General features: G+C 35.9%; 1 protein-coding gene and 3 long non-coding RNA genes across 5 annotated transcripts in view; 2 read left to right on the forward strand and 2 right to left on the reverse strand.

Moving 5' to 3' along the window:
- The window catches only part of LOC141483433 (uncharacterized), a 249,381-nt gene that overhangs the window by 39,576 nt on the left and 189,843 nt on the right, over positions 1-19,962 (forward strand). The window lies entirely within an intron of this gene.
- Positions 554-9,501, reverse strand: LOC141483424 (uncharacterized). Its single transcript, XR_012466077.1, has 2 exons — positions 6,968-9,501; positions 554-1,016 (listed from the first exon to the last, which is right to left on the reverse strand). It is a non-coding gene; the product is annotated as an uncharacterized lncRNA (long non-coding RNA).
- Positions 9,520-11,393, forward strand: LOC141483422 (uncharacterized). The gene is made up of 4 exons (XM_074178065.1): positions 9,520-9,951; positions 10,448-10,656; positions 10,872-11,089; positions 11,142-11,393. The coding sequence occupies exons 1-4, from the start codon at positions 9,705-9,707 to the stop codon at positions 11,263-11,265; spliced, it is 798 nt and encodes a 265-aa protein (XP_074034166.1). The 5' UTR covers positions 9,520-9,704; the 3' UTR covers positions 11,266-11,393.
- Positions 11,802-16,265, reverse strand: LOC141483423 (uncharacterized). Of its 2 annotated transcripts, XR_012466076.1 has the most exons (4): positions 14,666-16,265; positions 12,745-13,050; positions 12,405-12,608; positions 11,802-12,136 (listed from the first exon to the last, which is right to left on the reverse strand). It is a non-coding gene; the product is annotated as an uncharacterized lncRNA (long non-coding RNA). The 2 variants fall into 2 exon arrangements; XR_012466075.1 differs by having other exon boundaries at positions 11,802-12,608; positions 14,666-16,252.

Genomic DNA, 19,962 nt, shown 5'->3' on the forward strand with positions numbered 1-19,962 from the left:
TTATCGGATTCCAAAGTACTACCACATCTGAAGATAGAACACAGGACATCACAAAATTCATAACTGCAGATATCAATAATATTCGAGTATATTTGAATTCTGAAGTATATCCATATGAGCGTTGGAATTTGGATTTCGACAAGAAACTTGATTCCTCAGCTTATTATTCTTATGAGAACTTTCAAAGAAGTTATTATGATAAGGACATGAGTAAACCTCTAATGGATATCGGACAATTTCGTGAGAATCCACTATTCATCATCGATTGTTCGCATCAACCAAATGTCACAAAATCATTGACTATCGATATAAAGATTGAATTCGAAACCAGGAAGACCAAGTTTCCACTCATTTTGCATGACACATTTCTAACATACAATGCATTGAATGGCTCAGTTCATAGCAGATATTGACACTTTTTTGATATTGTTATTATATCATTGATTGTATTTTTTTCATTATATCTTATATTCATTTTCTCTTCTCTTCATTTATATTTTGTAATCACTTTTTTTTTATATTATATGGGAATTGGATAAGCAAAACATGAAAATCATATCAATGTGTTTTATTCAATTTTTTGGTACTTATAAATAATCCAAAATTATTTCTTCCTCATATTCATCATTTTCTCGACCGTCTTCAATTTTGTCACGATTTTCGTCATTCAATTGGAACTCTTGAATGATCCATTCTGGTAGATGTGGTTGAAGACGGTAGAGGAATCTCCTCAGGTTCAATTCAATCATTGCCTCACAAAGATGATTCAGATCCAAATTCCTAGGTAGAAATTTGTCGCAAACTTCAGCACCACTGTTGTAGTTCTCAGCATCACGAAGACACAATTCGATCTTTTCTTCATCATAGCACACTCAGGTCATAATTGGTTGCATGCTCAGCATTCTCACTCCAATGCCTTCAGTTCGGAAAACAGTCTTTGGATGGATGAAGCGAGATCCTCAGCTTTTTTCCAATTGAAAACTAGCATACTGCATCCACATCTTTGATGGATTGAACTGAAAAGAAATTAGAAAAAAAAACATTAGATCAACCATTAGTCATCATTAATAATACTTACTTAAGACTTTATCATTTTTCGATGAAGTGAGTGTGTTCAACAATATATGAAAATGTTTATATGTTTCCCTACAATTGATATCCAAATCATCTCATGTACAAATAAAACACTAATACAAATGATTACTACTAATGCTATCCGTTGAGTGGGTCGTATTGGACGCGTATACTCTCTCTCTCTCTCTCTCTCTCTCTCTCTCGAGAGAGAGAGAGAGAGAGAGAGAGAGAGAGAGAGTGGCGTCACCCCGATGCGTTAAGGTGAAAGCAGTGCGGGCATTCGTGTCTCGAACTTTGCGGAGTGAAGGTGTGTTGTTCTCGGGTTGGGTGGTGTCTGTACACTATGTATGTATGCAAACTAGTTCGCATAGACTTCACACTGTTGTGAGGGTATGGGGCCGGGGGTAGTGTGGGGGAAGTGTGAGGAGATGGGGGAAGTGTGTGGGGATGGGGGAAGTGTGGAGGGATGGGGAGATGGAGAAAGTGTGGGGGAAAAGGAAGTGTGTGGGGTGGGGAAAAGTGTGAGGGGATAGAGGGAAGTGTGTGGGATGGAGGAAAGTGTGTGGGGAAGTGGGGAATTTTTTTTGGTGCGGTACACATCCCACCTATGCACCAGCCATATTTTTCAAGGTCATATGCACCAAACATATTTTACAAGGTCGCATGCACCAGACATATTTTTCAAGGTCGAGCCGGTTCAGGTCATTCACCCCACGTGACGTCATAGTGGTGGGGGGAGGCTTAGAACCGGCTCATATCTCCTACTAATGTTCTACATTTTTGACAACGGCCAACAGCTCTCGCCTGGTGACACAATAACACAATGATTGCGCTCTGGTTTACTGAGCGTTTTGCTGTAGTAGCCAATAACTTTCTCCTGTCCATCTGAGAAAGGATTGCCCCAAGTACCACCTTGCCGGCGTCCGTATCTAAAATGAACTTTCCGTCAGGTAGGAGATAGCTCAAAGCGTTGAACAAAGCTCTTTTCAACTTCTTGAATGGTTCTTGGCATTCCGCAAACCACTGGAACTGGATCTGCCCTTTTGTAAATCGGGTCAATGGTTTAGCGATGTTGGCAAACCCCAGCACGTACCTGCGGTAGTAGGTACATAAGCCAAGGAATCTTCGAAGCTGATGTATGTCTTTTGGACTGTGCCAATCCTTAACTGCTTTTATCTTTTGTTCGTCCACTGGCACTCCTTCTCCAAACGTGGCCAAGGTAACGGACTTCTTTCTGGAACAGATGGAATTTCTTGGGACTAAGTTTTATTCCAGAACTCCTCAGACGCATGAATATCTCCTCCAGATTTTTCAATTGATCGTCAAACGATTTTCCGACTACGATTATATCGTCGAGATACACTAGACACGTCTTCCATAAGAGCCCTTTGAGAACCGTCTCCATCAATCTCTCGAAGGTCGCTGGAGCATTACATAGCCCTAATGGCATAACCGTGAACTGCAACAATCCTGAGCCGATGGTGAAAGCAGTCTTTTCTCGATCTTCTGAGGCCAATTCAACTTGCCAATATCCACTCTTCAAATCCAAAGTCGAGAAAATCGTGGAGCCGGCTAGCGTGTCTAGGGTGTCGTCGATTCTTGGAAGAGGGTAGCTGTCTTTCTTCGTCACGTTATTTAACTGGCGATAGTGTACGCAGAATCTTGTCAAGCCGTCCTTCTTCCTCACTAATACGACCGGGAAAGACCACGGACTGTCAGAAGGTTCGGTGACTCCTTCTTTTTCCATATCGCTGACTATCTTGTCTGTTTCTTGGCCAGAGGGAGTCTTCCAGCTGATTGCCGGATTGGTCGGGCATTCCCAGTGTCGATTCTATGCTGAACCACATTCGTTCTGCCACCTTTTCCTTCTCCAATGTCGAAGATTTCCTGGTACTTCTTGACTAACTCCCTCAGTTTCGATCGGTGAGTTGGTGGTATGTCCTTGGAGGAAATGTCAATCAACTTCTCCAACTCTTTAGACAAGTTGTTGGCTTGGGTAACAGAAATGCATACACCCCGTATCACAGAGGAAATGGACGAATAGTGCTCCAGCATTGTTCCTTTCTTCAAGGTCACGGGAAAGTAGTTGACATTCATGACCCTGACCGGCACAACTTTATCAACACGCAACAGGGTCTTTCCCAGTGCAATTTCTCGTCCTATTTTCTCGTCGTGTATCTTGGGCTCTAACATTACCTCCTTGCCGCTGCTCGCACTTCCGTCCAAGCGAGCCTCCAGGATGGTTTCATCCCTTTCAGGTACGCACACGTCTTCAGACAACAAGACCCTGATCGTCTCTTCGCTTCTTCCATGAAGCACCGGCTCTTGTCCGCCGACACGTAGGACGCCGTCTTGAAAATTCAGCTCGAATCCTCTGGAATTCATTATGTCCATTCCAATGATCGCGTCGTCCTCTATGTCCGCCACCAATGCACGATATTTCAATTTAGTGCTGCCCAACACCAACACCAAACTCCAGAGCGCCTGCCAGTGCATCCACGAGATGTTTGGGATGAGCTAGTGTCAAGGCCTGCCTCGATTCTTGGTCGCGAAGTCCGTCCAAGAATGCCTGAACTGCTAACCGCTCCATTAAATTTTCCGGTGTAGCAGGATATGCCAGACGAACCAATCGAGCAATGTCGGCTTCAAATTCCTGTAGGGATTCTCTTGATTTCTGGAATCGGTTCTTCGCAGTGAATGGTAAACGTGCTCTAGGTGGGCTTGTCCATACCGCAGCTCAAGATGCTTTACCAGTTGGCCATAGTCTTCCTGTTCCTGGGCCGTGAAGGTTTGCAGAATATTCGTTGCTTTTCCAAGCAACGCCTATGTTAATGCTACCGCCTTTTCTCCTGCATTCCATCCATTCGCTCTGGCCGCAGATTCAAATTGTCGGCGGTAATTTGCCCAAGGAGTTTTTCCGTCGAACTGGGGCGGCTTCAATGAGAGCTTTCCTGGTTCAGAACTGGCTTTGACATCTTTCAGTTCCGTAATGGAGTTTTCGGAAACATTTTCTGTGGTGTGGGCAGAATTAACGATTTGGTTTTGCAGCTTGCCAATTGTTTCCTTCATCTTGCTGACTTCTGCCTCAAATCTGTCTTTGATTTCATCGCTTAATTTTTCTTTCATTCTCTTCATTTCTGCCCCGACTTCATCTTTGATCTCCCCTTTGATTTCTTCTCTGATTTTGTCTATCTCTGTCTCGATGGTACCTATTCTTTCTTCGAGTAGACTTGCCACACCACAAAGTTCTTTTTTTAAGCCTTCTGCATTTTCTAGAAGCTTCTCCTCCAGGCACTTCGAATTTTGTTGTTCATCTTTTAAACTCGCGAAGCTTGTTTTACAAACTCTTCGAATTTTCTAGACATTTAGAACAAATAAGATGGGCTATATCGGGCTTCTCCCCCTTCAAGTCACCAGGGCCTGACGGTATAAGACCAGCCCTACTTCAGTGGGGACTGGACACTCTTATGCTACACCTGGTTGGAATATTCAGAGCCTATCTAGCTCTGAGGTATATTCCCAGTAAGTGGAGAGAAGTAAGAGTAGTATTTATACCCAAACCAGGTAGGATGGACTACACCCTACCAAAAGCATTCCGACCAATTAGTCTCACATCGTTTTTCTTAAAAACCATGGAGAGGCTATGTGAGCGGTATATAAGAGATGAAGTACTTGTTAACAACCCACTTCATCCAAATCAGCATGCATATACCGCAGGAAGGTCTACTGATTCGGTCCTTCACCATGTGGTTGGCAGAATTGAGAGATCATTGGATAACAAAGAATCCACCCTGGGTATATTCATAGATATCGAGGGAGCGTTTGATAAAACGACCTTTCCAACAATTACCCAGCAACTACACTCCAGGAATATACCCCTGGTAGTAGGAGAATGGATACTCCAGATGCTCTCTAGCAGAGCAATAAGTATTAATGTAGAAGACATCACAGTAAAAGGACTGGTCATGAGGGGATGTCCACAGGGAGGGGTCATATCACCCCTTCTCTCGAACATAGTCCTGGATACCCTAATTAATCACCTTAACAAAAATGGATTCTACACAATTGCATACGCAGATGACATAGTTATCTTGCAGACCGGCAAATTTGTAAACACACTGTGCGATAGAGCGCAGGATGGGCTCAAATTAATAGAAACATGGTGTAAGGAATCGATCAATCCCAAGAAGACTGAGATGGTCCTTTTCACCAGGAAAAGAAGTTTAACGGGCTTAAAACCTTCCGAAATCTTCAAAAGCAAACTAAACTTCTCTGAAGAGTTGAAATACCTTGGTACTATCCTCGACAAGAAGCTAACATGGAAGTCTCATCTACAGAGTAGAGCAAAAAGAGCATACGTGGCTTATGAGCAATGTCGGAGGACAGTGGGACGCGCATGGGGTCTTTCACCCCGTGTAGTCGCCTGGATCTACACTGCAATAATAAGACCTATGTTAACGTATGGAGCCATTGCATGGGGACCGAAAGTTCTACAAGCAACGGCCATCCAAAAATTATATCAAATACAGCGACTGGCTTGTTTAAACATCACAGGAGCCATGAGAACAATACCAACCGCGGCAATTGAATTAATCACGGGTCTGACCCCTCTGGATCTGTACGTTAAGGAGGTTGCGTTAATGGCCATGGTACGATTGCGCACGGCTGGTGTAAACCTAGAAGTAGGAATGGGTCGATTGAGGCTGGGCCTATGGCGGGAAGCGCTTACTGCGCAACCTCTGCAGCAGGCAACAAGTGATGCAATTGAAACCAGGTTTGTGTTTAATAAACCCTACAAAATACAAATTGAGCAGAACACAGAGTCAGATGCTTCAAATGCAATACGGATTTATACAGATGGCTCAAAAACCAAAGAAGGCTCAGGATGTGGAGTGTACTCCAGATCACTAAGCCTAAGGATTAAGTGAGGAATGGGAAGAAATACCAGCGTGGTCCAAACAGAACTGGCTGGTATCTCACCCACATAGCAATAGATATTCCAGGTATATTTCATGAATATACATTTAAGGATATTGTATTATGCTATGAATATGCCATATATATATATATATATATATATATATATATATATATATATATATATATATATATATATATATATATATCTTCTGGAGAATATTCCCTGGAAGTGTTCCTGGCGAACCTTTGATATATTTTAAGAATATTCCTTGGGAATATTCTTGGAATATCTTATAATATTCTTAGAATATCTAAGGTATATTCTATTAAGAATATTCCAGGAATAGAACCCGAGGAATATTCATAAAATATTCAGGATATTCTTAGTTTATTGTAGGAATATACAATAGAGAAACACCATAGAATATTCTTTAAATATATTTTATAAATATTCTAGGAATATTTGGAATATTCCAAGAATGTGACGAGTAACCGCTATTAGGCATGTATATATTGCATTTTGATACAAGATTCACACAAGTAATAAAACACATAATATTCATAAACAAATATATTTTAAAAACAATATAGGTACACTGAAATATTTGACGTTTCAACCAATATTAAAAATAAAAAATCTAATTCAAAATATTTATTCACTGAATAAAATATTCCTGAATACTGTCATATTACAAATATTAGAAATGTATTCAAATTAGGATGTTCCTACTCTCAAACAAATGTATACTAAAAAATATACTAAAATAACAACTCTGTGAATTCATCAGCACTAATTAAAAAATAATAAATATATCATTTCATTGAAAAAGAAAAAGTGTATTACATCATGAAATAGGTTAGGTTAGGTTTCTCACTTAGAAAAATAAACCCACAAATGAAGTATTTAAAATGAGTGGTATGATGGGTTCTTCAATGAATTTCACTTACTTAAAGTTATTCAAACTTTACTCACCAGAACAGTTTTCCTTATATTTGTCCAACAATGCATCAGCCAGTGTTTCAATAGTAATACCTGAAACAAAATGTACATTAACGTTCATTATCACTATTTGAAAGTGGCACAATAAAACTGGAATAAAAATCAAATAGATATTTTTCGCATAGGTTACTCATGAACATTTACAACATTTTATGACTTGGAGAGCAACTTGCATTGTCTTGTTGAAAAGTAATCATTACGTTTTCAGTTCCTTGGCGCACCTGCCTGTACCAGGTACCACTCTGTTTCCTTTTGGGCAAATTGATACTATCTTGGAAACGAGTGATGAAAATTATGAAAACAAATGATACAAAAGAATGTGTCATTCACTTACTTTTCTCTACTGAAGATACACAACTGAAATCACTCTAGTTCAAACATGTACTTAGTCAAACCAACAAATCCCACACACCAACTCTCCTCGAACCTAAAATGAGGTATAGTAGGTTAATCACCATGACTTTACTATCGATACCTACTATTGCATTTTACTTACTTTTCTTGAAGACTGAATAGATGCAACTCTCCTGTTTGAAGATCCAAAATCAAACTATTCGCTGTACTGCAAATTGGACAACCCCAAATTATAAATGGTACACTGAACGTGACAGAATTATACTTTGATAATAACACCAACACACCATGCATTAAACACGCGAACCTGCCACGTCAACCGCCATATTGAATCAAATGTCGAATTTAACGCAAACGCAAATGTACCATGCATTAAGGGACAGCCGCTTTAACAGAGCTTATTCGACTGTCTCGCGCTACACTTCAATTGACCAATGAGGAACGTTTACTCCAATTATTCACTTCCCCATTTCTCTGTTTCCAGGATTTTTCGCTTTGTAATTAATTAATTTCAAATACAAAAAGACAAATAGGATGAGAATTAACCAATTTATTGATGCAATTGGTTCATTTATTGGCCCATTCAAATTTTTTTGTCGTTTCCAACAGTTGCTGTTGGAGCAATTCATCCAGAATCTTTGCGTTGAGTTCAAAAACTGGTTAACACTATCAGGGTTATATACATTAGGTCATGCATTCGATTAAGATCTTCAAATATTTTTGTTTTTAATAATATTGAATTATTTGAATACGTTATTATAAGATAATTCAAAATTCCATTGTATAGAATATTCCAAAATATGCCGTGGGGATATATTCTAAGAATATACCATATGGTATATTCGATCGACAATATTCTTAGAATATTCAAGGGAGAATAATCCATTTATAGACATTCTATGCACATTCTTTCGGGAATAATCCTGCCATATTCATTCAAGCATATTCTATGAATATTCTAAAGGCATGTATATATTCCAAGAATATTCTATGAATATTTGGAATATATACGTTCGTTTTATGATATACAGGGAATATTCCATGAATATCTAGTGCTGTGTGGGCAATCGCCACAAAAGAAATAACCAAGAAAAGAATTTCTGGCAAACACATAACATTCTGCACTGATAGCAGACAAGCACTATTAGCCTTGAACAGACAGCGTGTTACTTCAGGGCTAGCACTAGAGTGCCACCAAGATTTAGCCAAAGCCTCCGTAGATAATAACATTATCCTGAGGTGGGTTAAAGGGCACGACAGGAGTAAAGGTAATCGCATTGCCGACTCTTTAGCCAAGGAAGCGGCTGGACTAAGAATTTTAGGACCCAGTGGCACCCACGGCCTGATGACTTTGACAATTGCGGAACTAGTCAAATGTTACACCCATGCTTAATCTTTAAAGAGATGGGATGAAATCAAAGGATGTAACCTTGCCAGGATCACCTTGAGCGACCCTGGGAAGCTGGCGCCGAAGAAATATCTGGCGATGACCAGGAAAAATCTACGCCTTACAGTAGGATTTCTGACTGGCCACTGTCAGCTAAGGAAACACCTACATAATATGGGGCTAGTGGACACACCTCTATGCAGGATGTGTGAACAGGAAGATGAGACTGTCAGGCATGTCCTGTGCGAGTGCCCGGAGTTATCGTCAATAAGAGAGTGTGTGTTCGGCGAGTCTTGGCCTACACCTGCCGATATAAAGGAGATGTCTCCCAGCGACCTGTCCACCTTCCTGAAAAGGACATGATGGACGATGACCTAGGAGGACAACTCCTCGGGAGGATGTACAATGGGTCACATGTGGCCTAAGTGCGTGGGCTTACACTCACCCTCCCTACTCTACAGATACAGAGTATCGAAGAAGGAAGTTTCTGAATCAACAGTTGAAGAAAGCTAAGTCTCTTAACCCCTCAGCCAAAATACATAGAAATAAAATTGTAATCGGGAACGAAGTCTACTCTTACGAACAACTGTGTGAAGGCGAAAATTTTGATTCCACACGAATTGAAACCATCAATCCAAACCAGCCTGTCCCTGAAGAAGAAAGTGACTAATCAACTACAGAAGCAAAATAGCCGTAGACCCAATAACCTTAATTAAATAAAAAGAACTAATAGGGAATTATTGAACACCGGCTTTTAAGGTAATACCTTAATAAAGTTAAGCCTTATTTGAATAAAGCAAAACCTTAAATGTCAGGGTAGAAATTGAGTTATTGGAAGTCATTCTTTAAATTGACAGTTCTTAGGACAGCGACATTTTTATATCTAACCTAAAAAAAAAACTACTTGTGTCTTTGCTGTTCAAATTTCAGTGATATTTTATTGTAATTTTGATAGCGGTTTAGAACAGTATGGAAAATATTTTGGAAGACGTAATTTTAGGCGGTGGGGCCGATGAAGATATTGAATTTGTTATAATGAATAATATTTTAATTAACAGAGATGAGGAAGGCCAAGGTCCCCCTTTCGAGTTGGAAAACCTGAGTGATGAGGAAGTAGTTAAAAACTTTAGATTCCAAAGGGGACATCTTCAAAGAATTAAAAATGTTTTTTTAATTCCTGATGAGGTTGTCACGGAGGCTGGTGATCGTGTCAATGGTAGGCTTTATTGTTATATATATATATATATATATATATATATATATATATATATATATATGTATATATATATATATATATATATATATATATATATATATATATATATATATATATATATATATATATATATATATATATATATCGCACTAGTATTTCTAAAATGCCACAACTCAAAAATCGGTATATTTGAATTGAGACTATGAAAAAATTGGTAAATATTTCTGTATCAAGTTGTATTAACTATATCAAGTTGTATTAACATCCAAACTGTATCAACTTGATATAGTTCAGATGATACTGTATCAACTTGATACAGTTTATATGATCGATAAAGAAATATTTATCGATTTTTTTCATATTGATTTTTGAGTTGTGTCCCTTTAGAAATACTAGTGCGATATATATATATATATATATATATATATATATATATATATATATATATATATATATGGTTAACAAAAAAATACATTTAAAAATATTTCTGTTTCAGGATTAAAAGCATTGTGCATAGTACTAAAGAGGTTAGCCTATCCAAGTAGACTTATTGACCTAAAAACCTTTTTCAATATGTCTGCGCAATCATTGTCTCAAGTAATCCGGACAACAGTAGATATAATGATTGCCCAAAAAGGGGACCTTTTATTGGACCCTAACCTTCTACAGTGGTTAGACAGGCAAAAACTGGAATCATATGCTCAAGTATATTGATGGATCTGATGATTATTAAAGCATTCCACAATAATTTTAGAATGCTTTAATAATAATCGGATTCAAATTGTTTAATACAAATCAAATCTATTTTTTACTTTATTACAATATTTGCCTTTTTTTAGCTTTATTCAGAAGTATAGTAGAACTGTAGTAGTACTATAGTAGCACTGTAGTAGGTAATTTAGATATCTTTATTATTTTAGGCAATTCTTGCAAAGGGGACAGCTATAAACAACTGCTGGGGATTCATTGATGGAACTGCCCGTGCAATGTGTCGTCCTTCCATTAACCAGGAAGAATACTATTCTGGACACAAAAAGTTTCATTGCCTCAAATATCAAAGTGTGTTTTGTCCAGATGGCATAATCACAATTTTAATGGGAGCATTTCCTGGACGTAGGCATGATGCAGGCATATTTAGGTATTGTTGGTACTATAAGTAATTTATTAGTCTGAACACTATATTTTTTTAGGGAGAGCAATTTGTACCAGCAACTGGAAGAGAAAGTAGTGTTTGGTGAAAATGATAAATTTGTTTTGTTTGGTGACCAGGGATATGGCCTTATGGAATTACTTATCACCCCTTTTCCAGGGTAGCCAAATAGGTTGCGACCTCAACAATTACAATTTAATTATTCGATGAAAACTCTTCGAGTTGCAGTTGAATGGGGTTTTTCGAAAATTATACAACAATTTGTATTTATAGATTTAAAAAAAAATCAAAAACTATTAATGCAGGACGTGCAGTCCCTATATAAGGTCTCTGTATTATTAACAAATGCACACACATGTTTATACGGTGGTCAAACAGCAGACTACTTTAATCTGCAACCCCCAAATTTAGAGGAATATTTTGGATAGTTTTTTGTAATAATTGTTGAAATTTAAAAAAAATATAATTTATTATATCAGTCTTTTATTGAAGTCAACAATTATATATTGGACAAAATTTTACAAAAGTAACATTCCTAAACCTACAAAAAACATAACATTGTTACAAAAGTCAGTCTTAGACAGTCAACAAAAATATATTAGACTCTAATTTATAATTATTAAATCGACAAAAGTAACATTCCTATTCTTACAAAAACTTAATATTTTTACAAAACTTTCTTTAAATCACATTTTTTTCAAATCACAACTTTATACTCTAAAAATATCAATCATTTTTGGTTTCAATCGAAGGAAGGTCAAAAAATATACAAAACCAACAGATATAATCTGTCAAAATTATACCTTATTGCACTTTTGTGCAAGAGTATCTATCAGTTTTTGCAATATGTTAAAAGTAACTTCTTTTTCTTTTTATTTCTCCATCCATTCGCTGTTTCCGTTCTTCATTTTCAAGTTCTAATTTTTGTTTTTCTAATTTTAGCTTTTCTTCATTAAGATTAATTTGTCTTTCTTGTAAAGCAATTTTTCGCTCTTCTAGTTCTAATTCATTTTTTCTTATGGCATAGTCTCTCTCCTGTTTTTGAAATAAATATGTCAAGGCATTTCTTCTAATAGGTTGTCTTTTAATTCGCGTCCCCGAAGGGCCTAACATGTTAATTGAGTTTACAATTTTTTTAGACTAAAATTGCGATTTTACAAACAATAAGGATGAGTTTATCAAACAAAATCATTATTTTGAAAACAAAAAATACAAATATACAATCTGTATTTTTGTATTTTATTGTGACCCCAGGTGTACATTATAAAAGAATGAAACAATAGTCAAACTAGGTACTGCTTACCTAGTACACTACTTTTTTGGTCTGTAGACTGTGTTTTACGTATTGGAGTGGCAGTTGATTCCAGACACCCTCGAGTCTTTTTAGGACTTATGACCTCCAAGGTCCTTTTATCACAACTATTTTAACTCAAAGAATTTATCTCCAATGTATTTGTATTATTAATTTGATGACTTGGCGGCTCCAGCTCAATGTCAACACAGCTAGCTGAAATAAATAGAACAATAATCTAAGGTAAGTATTTGTCTTCTGGAGATTTTAGAAACGAAAATGAGAATTAATTTTCTTCTATTTGCCAAGAGGTATACAAACATGACTATTTTTGAATTTGAGCAACACTTACCATAATCATGATCATAAAAAAAGATTTCATTTTCTTGGTCACATATGTTATAATTTCTTGTAAAACAAATTTGCCATTGTCTTGATTTTGGTTACATACTTGTTTGGTGGATGTGGAGGCATTTTCATTTATATGTTCCACTTGATCCAGGTAACTGTTTCTCACTTTTTTGCCTAACTGCGATAATTGTAAGTCTCTTGGAGTTTTTTTCTTTTGCCTGTCTAGGCCTACAAAGTTAAATTCTTTGCATATACACTAGCTTCTTGAAGTAGTAAGTCCCTTTCTGAACAATCCTCAATTCCTGATCTACAAAATATTGACGGATTTACTAACGTTAAATCTTGGTATAAATATTTAAATCCCTTGAGGGTTTAGGCGTAAGCAGAAAGTATATTGTAAACCCAACTGAGTTTTAAGCAAACGATCACAAAAGGAACCCTAAACCATAAAAAAATCCAATATATTATTTCTCCTTATGCTTAACATGGGGCTAAGAGACTAGACCCGGGTTTCGCATTATTGAATCTGGCTGTAAGGATTCAACCACAAGATTTACCACAACTGACCTAATGCTAAACCATTTTATATTGAAAGTGGAAATATATATATGTATATATATATATATATATATATATATATATATATATATATATATATATATATATATATATATATATATAAATATATATATATATATATATATATATATATATATATATATAAATAGAGATTTTATCGAGTGTGCATGATATAAATCAAAAATTAAACAATTTGTGGACACAACACTCAAAAATGGGGGGCAAACCGCGGACACGTGTTTCTGGCTATTGGCCTCATCAGCGCGGTGCAGCCAAGTGTAAAGATGGGAAACACTTGTTTGCCGAAATCAGGAAACAACAGAAACGCACGGAGTCAACAACAGGAGCCAACCGCACATTTGTGGTTCCAGTTAGAAGACCTAGAATTCCCAGGCTACATCTAACATGACCACGGAGGCAGCTATAGCTACCTGCGTGACATCCGGGTCCAGGATAAATACAAATAGAGATTTTATCGAGTGTGCATGATATAAATCAAAAATTAAACAATTTGTGGACACAACACTCAAAAATGGGGGGCAAACCGCGGACACGTGTTTCTGGCTATTGGCCTCATCAGCGCGGTGCAGCCAAGTGTAAAGATGGGAAACACTTGTTTGCCGAAATCAGGAAACAACAGAAACGCACGGAGTTTTGTTTGTTGTTTTTGTTTCTGTTGTTTCCTGATTTCGGCAAACAAGTGTTTCCCATCTTTACACTTGGCTGCACCGCGCTGATGAGGCCAATAGCCAGAAACACGTGTCCGCGGTTTGCCCCCCATTTTTGAGTGTTGTGTCCACAAATTGTTTAATTTTTGATTTATATCATGCACACTCGATAAAATCTCTATTTGTATTTATCCTGGACCCGGATGTCACGCAGGTAGCTATAGCTGCCTCCGTGGTCATGTTAGATGTAGCCTGGGAATTCTAGGTCTTCTAACTGGAACCACAAATGTGCGGTTGGCTCCTGTTGTTGACTCCGTGCGTTTCTGTTGTTTCCTGATTTCGGCAAACAAGTGTTTCCCATCTTTACACTTGGCTGCACCGCGCTGATGAGGCCAATAGCCAGAAACACGTGTCCGCGGTTTGCCCCCCATTTTTGAGTGTTGTGTCCACAAATTGTTTAATTTTTGATTTATATATATATATATATATATACATATATATATATATATATATATATATATATATATATATATATATATATATATATATATATACATATATATATATATATATATATATATGTGGGTGTGGAGGCATATATAAATAATTGTTGTACTTCCATATAAATCCTACAAGTGTTCCTATAGTTCCTGAAATCTGCCATTTTTTCCTTACCTAACTTTATCAACCTCAGATGTTGTTTGATTGTTCTAATTGTGAAGGCCTTGCCAGTCGAAATTTGCATGTTCTGTTTTATCACCTCCCATCCTTCGGGATTTGATAGGGGATTTCGTCCTACAAATTCTCTCAATAGAGCCAAATCATCATTATAAGTAAACCTTAATCTGTTTTTTTTTCGTGCTGTAGTCTTGACCAAGGTTTCGTATTGGTCCACTCATATTTTATAATTTAAACTTAAAGATTAAAAAAAAGTTGATGTTGACAACCGTTTTTTGTGAGGTTAGGTTTGGCGAATAAGGGAAATAAGGAAACGTTAAATACTTACCGTATCTAGTCGTAAATAGGGGAAAGCAGTATTTTATTATGGTTCCCTTATTGAATTTTTCCTAGTGCGCATGCGTACCTCCTATTTTCGGAACGACCATAATAAGGCATTTACCTTATAGCGTTTCCAATAATTCCCTAATAACAAAAATCTAGTATAAAAAATTATAATATTATTATTGGAAATATATATAATTTTCTTTCTTTCTGTGGCTAACACGATCTTATTTTTTAGATAGAAATTATTGTCTTATTTTTGTTAACGCAGATAATGAACCAATTTGTGAGGGACTATCAAAACGAACCATTTGATACATGCGAAATACACAATGATAATAGGTTGAGTTCAGCCTTGAACTTGAAAAAAACTTATTTCTCGATTTATCACAGTAATATTCGAAGCTTAAAAAACACTTTGAAGAATTTGAAGTATTCCTGTCTGAATTCAGAGACGTTTTTAAAGCATCATTTTAACCGAGACATGGAACAAGACTCATGACCCTATTTTCAATATTAGCAACTATAATGTAATTCATAGCATTGATCAGCTCAATCAAAATTATGGAATTAGCATATACATTCAATCTAACGTTATATATGAACACAACTTCATTAAATTGGGCGTAACAAATGCCATTGAATTGATTTTAGATGTAAATAATACAAAAATATGTATTATAGCTATTTACAGATCGCCATCAACCTGTATAGATGAATTTAATTATAATTTGAAGCAACATCTCTCCCAAATAGATTATCAAGAATATGATCACATAATTATCGTGGGTGACATGAACATTAATATATTGGAAGAACAAAATAAAAATGGTTCTATTGATGATTATATGAATATTCTTTCAGAATTCGGATTTGTTTCACAGATTAATAAGCCTACTCGCATAACTCAGACCTCCAGCTCTTGCCTGGACCACATTTTTCTAAAAAGTAAAACGTTTGTCCCAGAAACGGTAACTTCAGCAATATTCAAAACTTCAATAACAGATCATTTCCCTACGGTTGCGACACTGAAAAATGACACCCCTATACAAGAAATACCAAATAACAAAGCGAAGTTTATAAATAAGATAAATCAAAACAAAATGTTGGAACTACTACGTCAACAGGCATGGACTGAAATCTATGAAGAGAAAGAACCAGAAACGAGTATGAATAAATTCATTTCCACATTTAAAGAAATAATATCTCAATCAACCACATGCATAAAAGTGCAATGGTCGAAGAAAAAAAAGTCTTGGATTACAAGGGGTTTAATCACATCTATAAAAAAGCGTGATAAATTATTGTAACGAATTAAAGAATTAACTGTCTTAAACAAATTTATTTTAACAATACTTCACTATCACAACTAATTTATTTACACCACTCAGTAACTAACGCTTAATTTATCTTCACCGTTTGTTAACCGCCAGATTCGCTTTCTTGGTACAGACTGCCCTTCGGGACGAAGAGCGACGTTTTTATATTGTCAACGAACGTTCCGGATCCCTCTGCGGTTTTCGGGTCTCATCCGCATCCTTCCCGCTCTTTCGCGGTATTCCGTCATGCGTCATGCGTCGGTCAGGGCCGGCTTCAGATTCATTACATTATTTATCAAACACGTTAAAAATCCACGTAATGAAGACTACAAAAAAGAATATATTGATTATAGAAATAAGATAAATAGTCTCCGAAAAAAAATAAAAACTGATTACTTTAAAAACCAAATAAATAATAACCAAAACTCCTCAAAAAATCTTTGGAAAATAGTTAATGATTTTACAAACAATTATAATAATAAAAATAGCATACTTAAAATACAGTCAGACATAAAGGGCGAACTTATTGAGTTGAAAGATATTCGTAATGAATTCAATGATTACTTTGCAGAAGTAGGACCAAAATTAGCTGCAAAAATACCTTATGAAAAAATTGAAAAAGGGGAAATAAGACTTCCAAATTCTATGTATATGTCCAACACCGACTTAAATGAAGTTAGAGAAATCATAAGTAACTTGAGAGATAAAAAATCACCTGGTCTAGACGATATCTCGAATGAAATACTAAAAACATCATCTGAATTTATTTCTAAGCCAATTTCACATATATTCAATATAGCTAAAGAGCATGGCGTGTTTCCTAAACATCTGAAAGAGGCCAAGATTATTCCAGTCTACAAAACAGGGAAGAAAACAAATATTTCAAATTATCGGCCCTTGTGAATCTTATCCTCTATTTCGAAAATATTTGAAAAGATAATTAAAAAACGATTGATCTCATATCTGAATAAAAAAAACATTTTGTCAAAATATCAGTACGGATTTCAAGAACATAGATCAACCGAGGATGCTATAGCAGATGTAACATCCACAATATATAAGGCTATAGATGAAAAAAAGTTTGCCTAGGTGTACTACTTGATTTGGCAAAGGCATTTGACACCGTGAGCCATGCACTTTTGCTCAGCAAGCTTGAAAATCTGGGTGTAAGGGGTAATGTTAACAAACTTTTCAGTAGTTTTCTTGAAGATCGTACCCAAAGAGTCCAGATAAATGGCGAACTGAGTGAAAAAAAGAAATGTATCTTGTGGTGTGCCTCAGGGAACCATCTTAGGTCCTATCTTATTCCTTGTATATCTGAATTCATTATTTTCTCAACAATCTTGTGGGAAGATAATTTAATTTGCTGATGACACTGTTATATAATATATACCGCAAATGGATGGGAAGAAGTTAGAAATATTGCTGAACGTGATCTGAAATCATTAACTAAGTGGTTTAGAGCAAATCTGCTTACAATCAACGTTGAAAAAACTAAAGTACTTCCGTTCACTTGAGTCATATTTACCAGAATATATAAATATAAACATCAACTCCAAAAATGTCAATTTAGTTAAATCATCAAAATACTTAGGTATTCACATAGATAGCTCTTGAGATGGACTATTCAAGTGCATAACTTGAAAAATAAATTGAGAGGACTTCTATACAGGTTTCGCCAGCTACGAAATATACTAACCCTTAACAAATTGAAAATATTATACTACGCATTTGTAGAATCTCTTCTACAATACGGTGTAATTGGTTGGGGTGGTATTAATGCTACTGCACTCTATCCACTAGAAAAAATACAGAAGTGTATTTTAAAAATTATATATAACAAAAGCTCTCGTTATCCTACAGAACAACTCTATGGGGAATTAAAAATTTTAGATTTAAGGCAACTGTTTTCTAAAACGAGTATCACATTTCTCCTGAAAAATATAAATTACTTGAAAAACTTACCCCACAATCGAATAACACGAGCTCAAAACTCTGCAGCAGTGTACATACCAAGAGCAAAAAAAACAATTGGTCAAAGATGCATTACCTATATTGGAGCTAAACTCCTGAATCATGTTCCTGTTTCAGTTAAAATACTTAATAATATTGGTCTGATGAAGAAACGCATTAAAAAATGGATTCTTGAACAAAGTAGACAGTTTGTCAAAATCATTGTAGACCCAGCAAATTGATTCATTTCTTATTTACTCATTTATTTATCTTATTTCTTTTCTTCATGATTATTTTTTAATTTCCTCTTATAAGCTTACTCATAAGACGAAACAAAAAAAACAATTGTTCCCACAGACAGGTTCCATGTGAACCTAAGTGGCAATCGTTTTTTATTTGCACACTCTTATGCTTTTCAATATTCAATGTAATACTTCTAAGAAGATTTGGAAAATAAATATTATTATTATTATTATAGTTTCATCGATATCAACGGCTTCTCCGAAATTCGATATGTTGTCGTTTTTTGGAGGATTTCTTGACAAAGCGTCGGCTACATTTTCTTCACCTTTTATGTGTTCTATTTCAAAGTCATATTCGGATAATAAAAGTTTCCAACTATATAATTTAGAAGTAGGATCTTTTGAATTGGCAAGCCATTTTGAAGGTTTGTGATCTGATCGAATTTTGAACTTATTTCCGAAAAGATAGGGTCGAAAATATTTAATAGACTTCTTATGGGTTTAAAGTTCTATTTCATAGCATATTGGTTTATTATTTTGACAAGACTACTCCTATAGCGTATTGCGAAGCGTCTGTTGTCAATGTAAAAGGTTAAAGGTTTAGTGAAGTCAGGTTGTTGTAGTATGGGTTCATTACAAAGTCATTTCTTGCATAAGTTGAATGCGTTCACGAATTCAGGTGTATGTTCAACTCGTTTGTATTTTCTCAAACAATTTTCCTTTGTTGTCTATCTGTCTTATACCTACCTCAAAAATAATTATTCACCTGGTCAGTTGGTCTATACATTGTCTTTCACTGTAAATAAGTTAAGTAAAAATAGATATAGTCATAATTGCAGAATAGGATGTTTACGGAATCACTTCGAGTGAGACAACCTAAACATCTGAGGGAAGGGTGATGGAACAAATCACCGATGACTGGCAAATTGCCGAAAAGGCAGAGCCATAAGAAGAAGAAGAAGAAGAATTTGTTAATGGTTTTGTAATCTTCGCGAGGTTATTTATAAATTCTCTGTAAAACCCGTTAAGGCCAAGGAAGCTTATTACTTATTTATGTGTTTTAGGGATTGGAAAATTATGTATTGCATTAATTTTTTGGGATTTGGTTTTATGCCTTCAGCTGTTATTATATGTCCTAAAAACTCAACAGATTTTTTCAAAAATTCACTTTTATCGGGTTGGATTTTTAAATTATGTTGAAGCAATTTCTGAAAGATTAATTTCAAACTGTGTAAATGTTCATCCAATATTGGAAAAAAATGATGATGTGGTCCATATAGACGAGATATCTCTGGTTTATATGTTCCTTGAGAACATATAAATGATATTATATGATATTCATAATGTCCTCGGCGAGTTGAAAGAGCCGTCTTCGAAATACGGTCTTGATGCATTCTTATTTGGTGGAAACCGTTGGCTAAATCCAAGGTAGTAAAATATTGGGATCTACCAAGTT

Source organism: Leptinotarsa decemlineata, unplaced genomic scaffold, assembly GCF_025532065.1.
Source record: "Leptinotarsa decemlineata unplaced genomic scaffold, Ldec_3_MD MMD2_tig00003348_RagTag_RagTag, whole genome shotgun sequence".
Taxonomy (NCBI): Eukaryota; Metazoa; Arthropoda; class Insecta; order Coleoptera; family Chrysomelidae; genus Leptinotarsa; species Leptinotarsa decemlineata.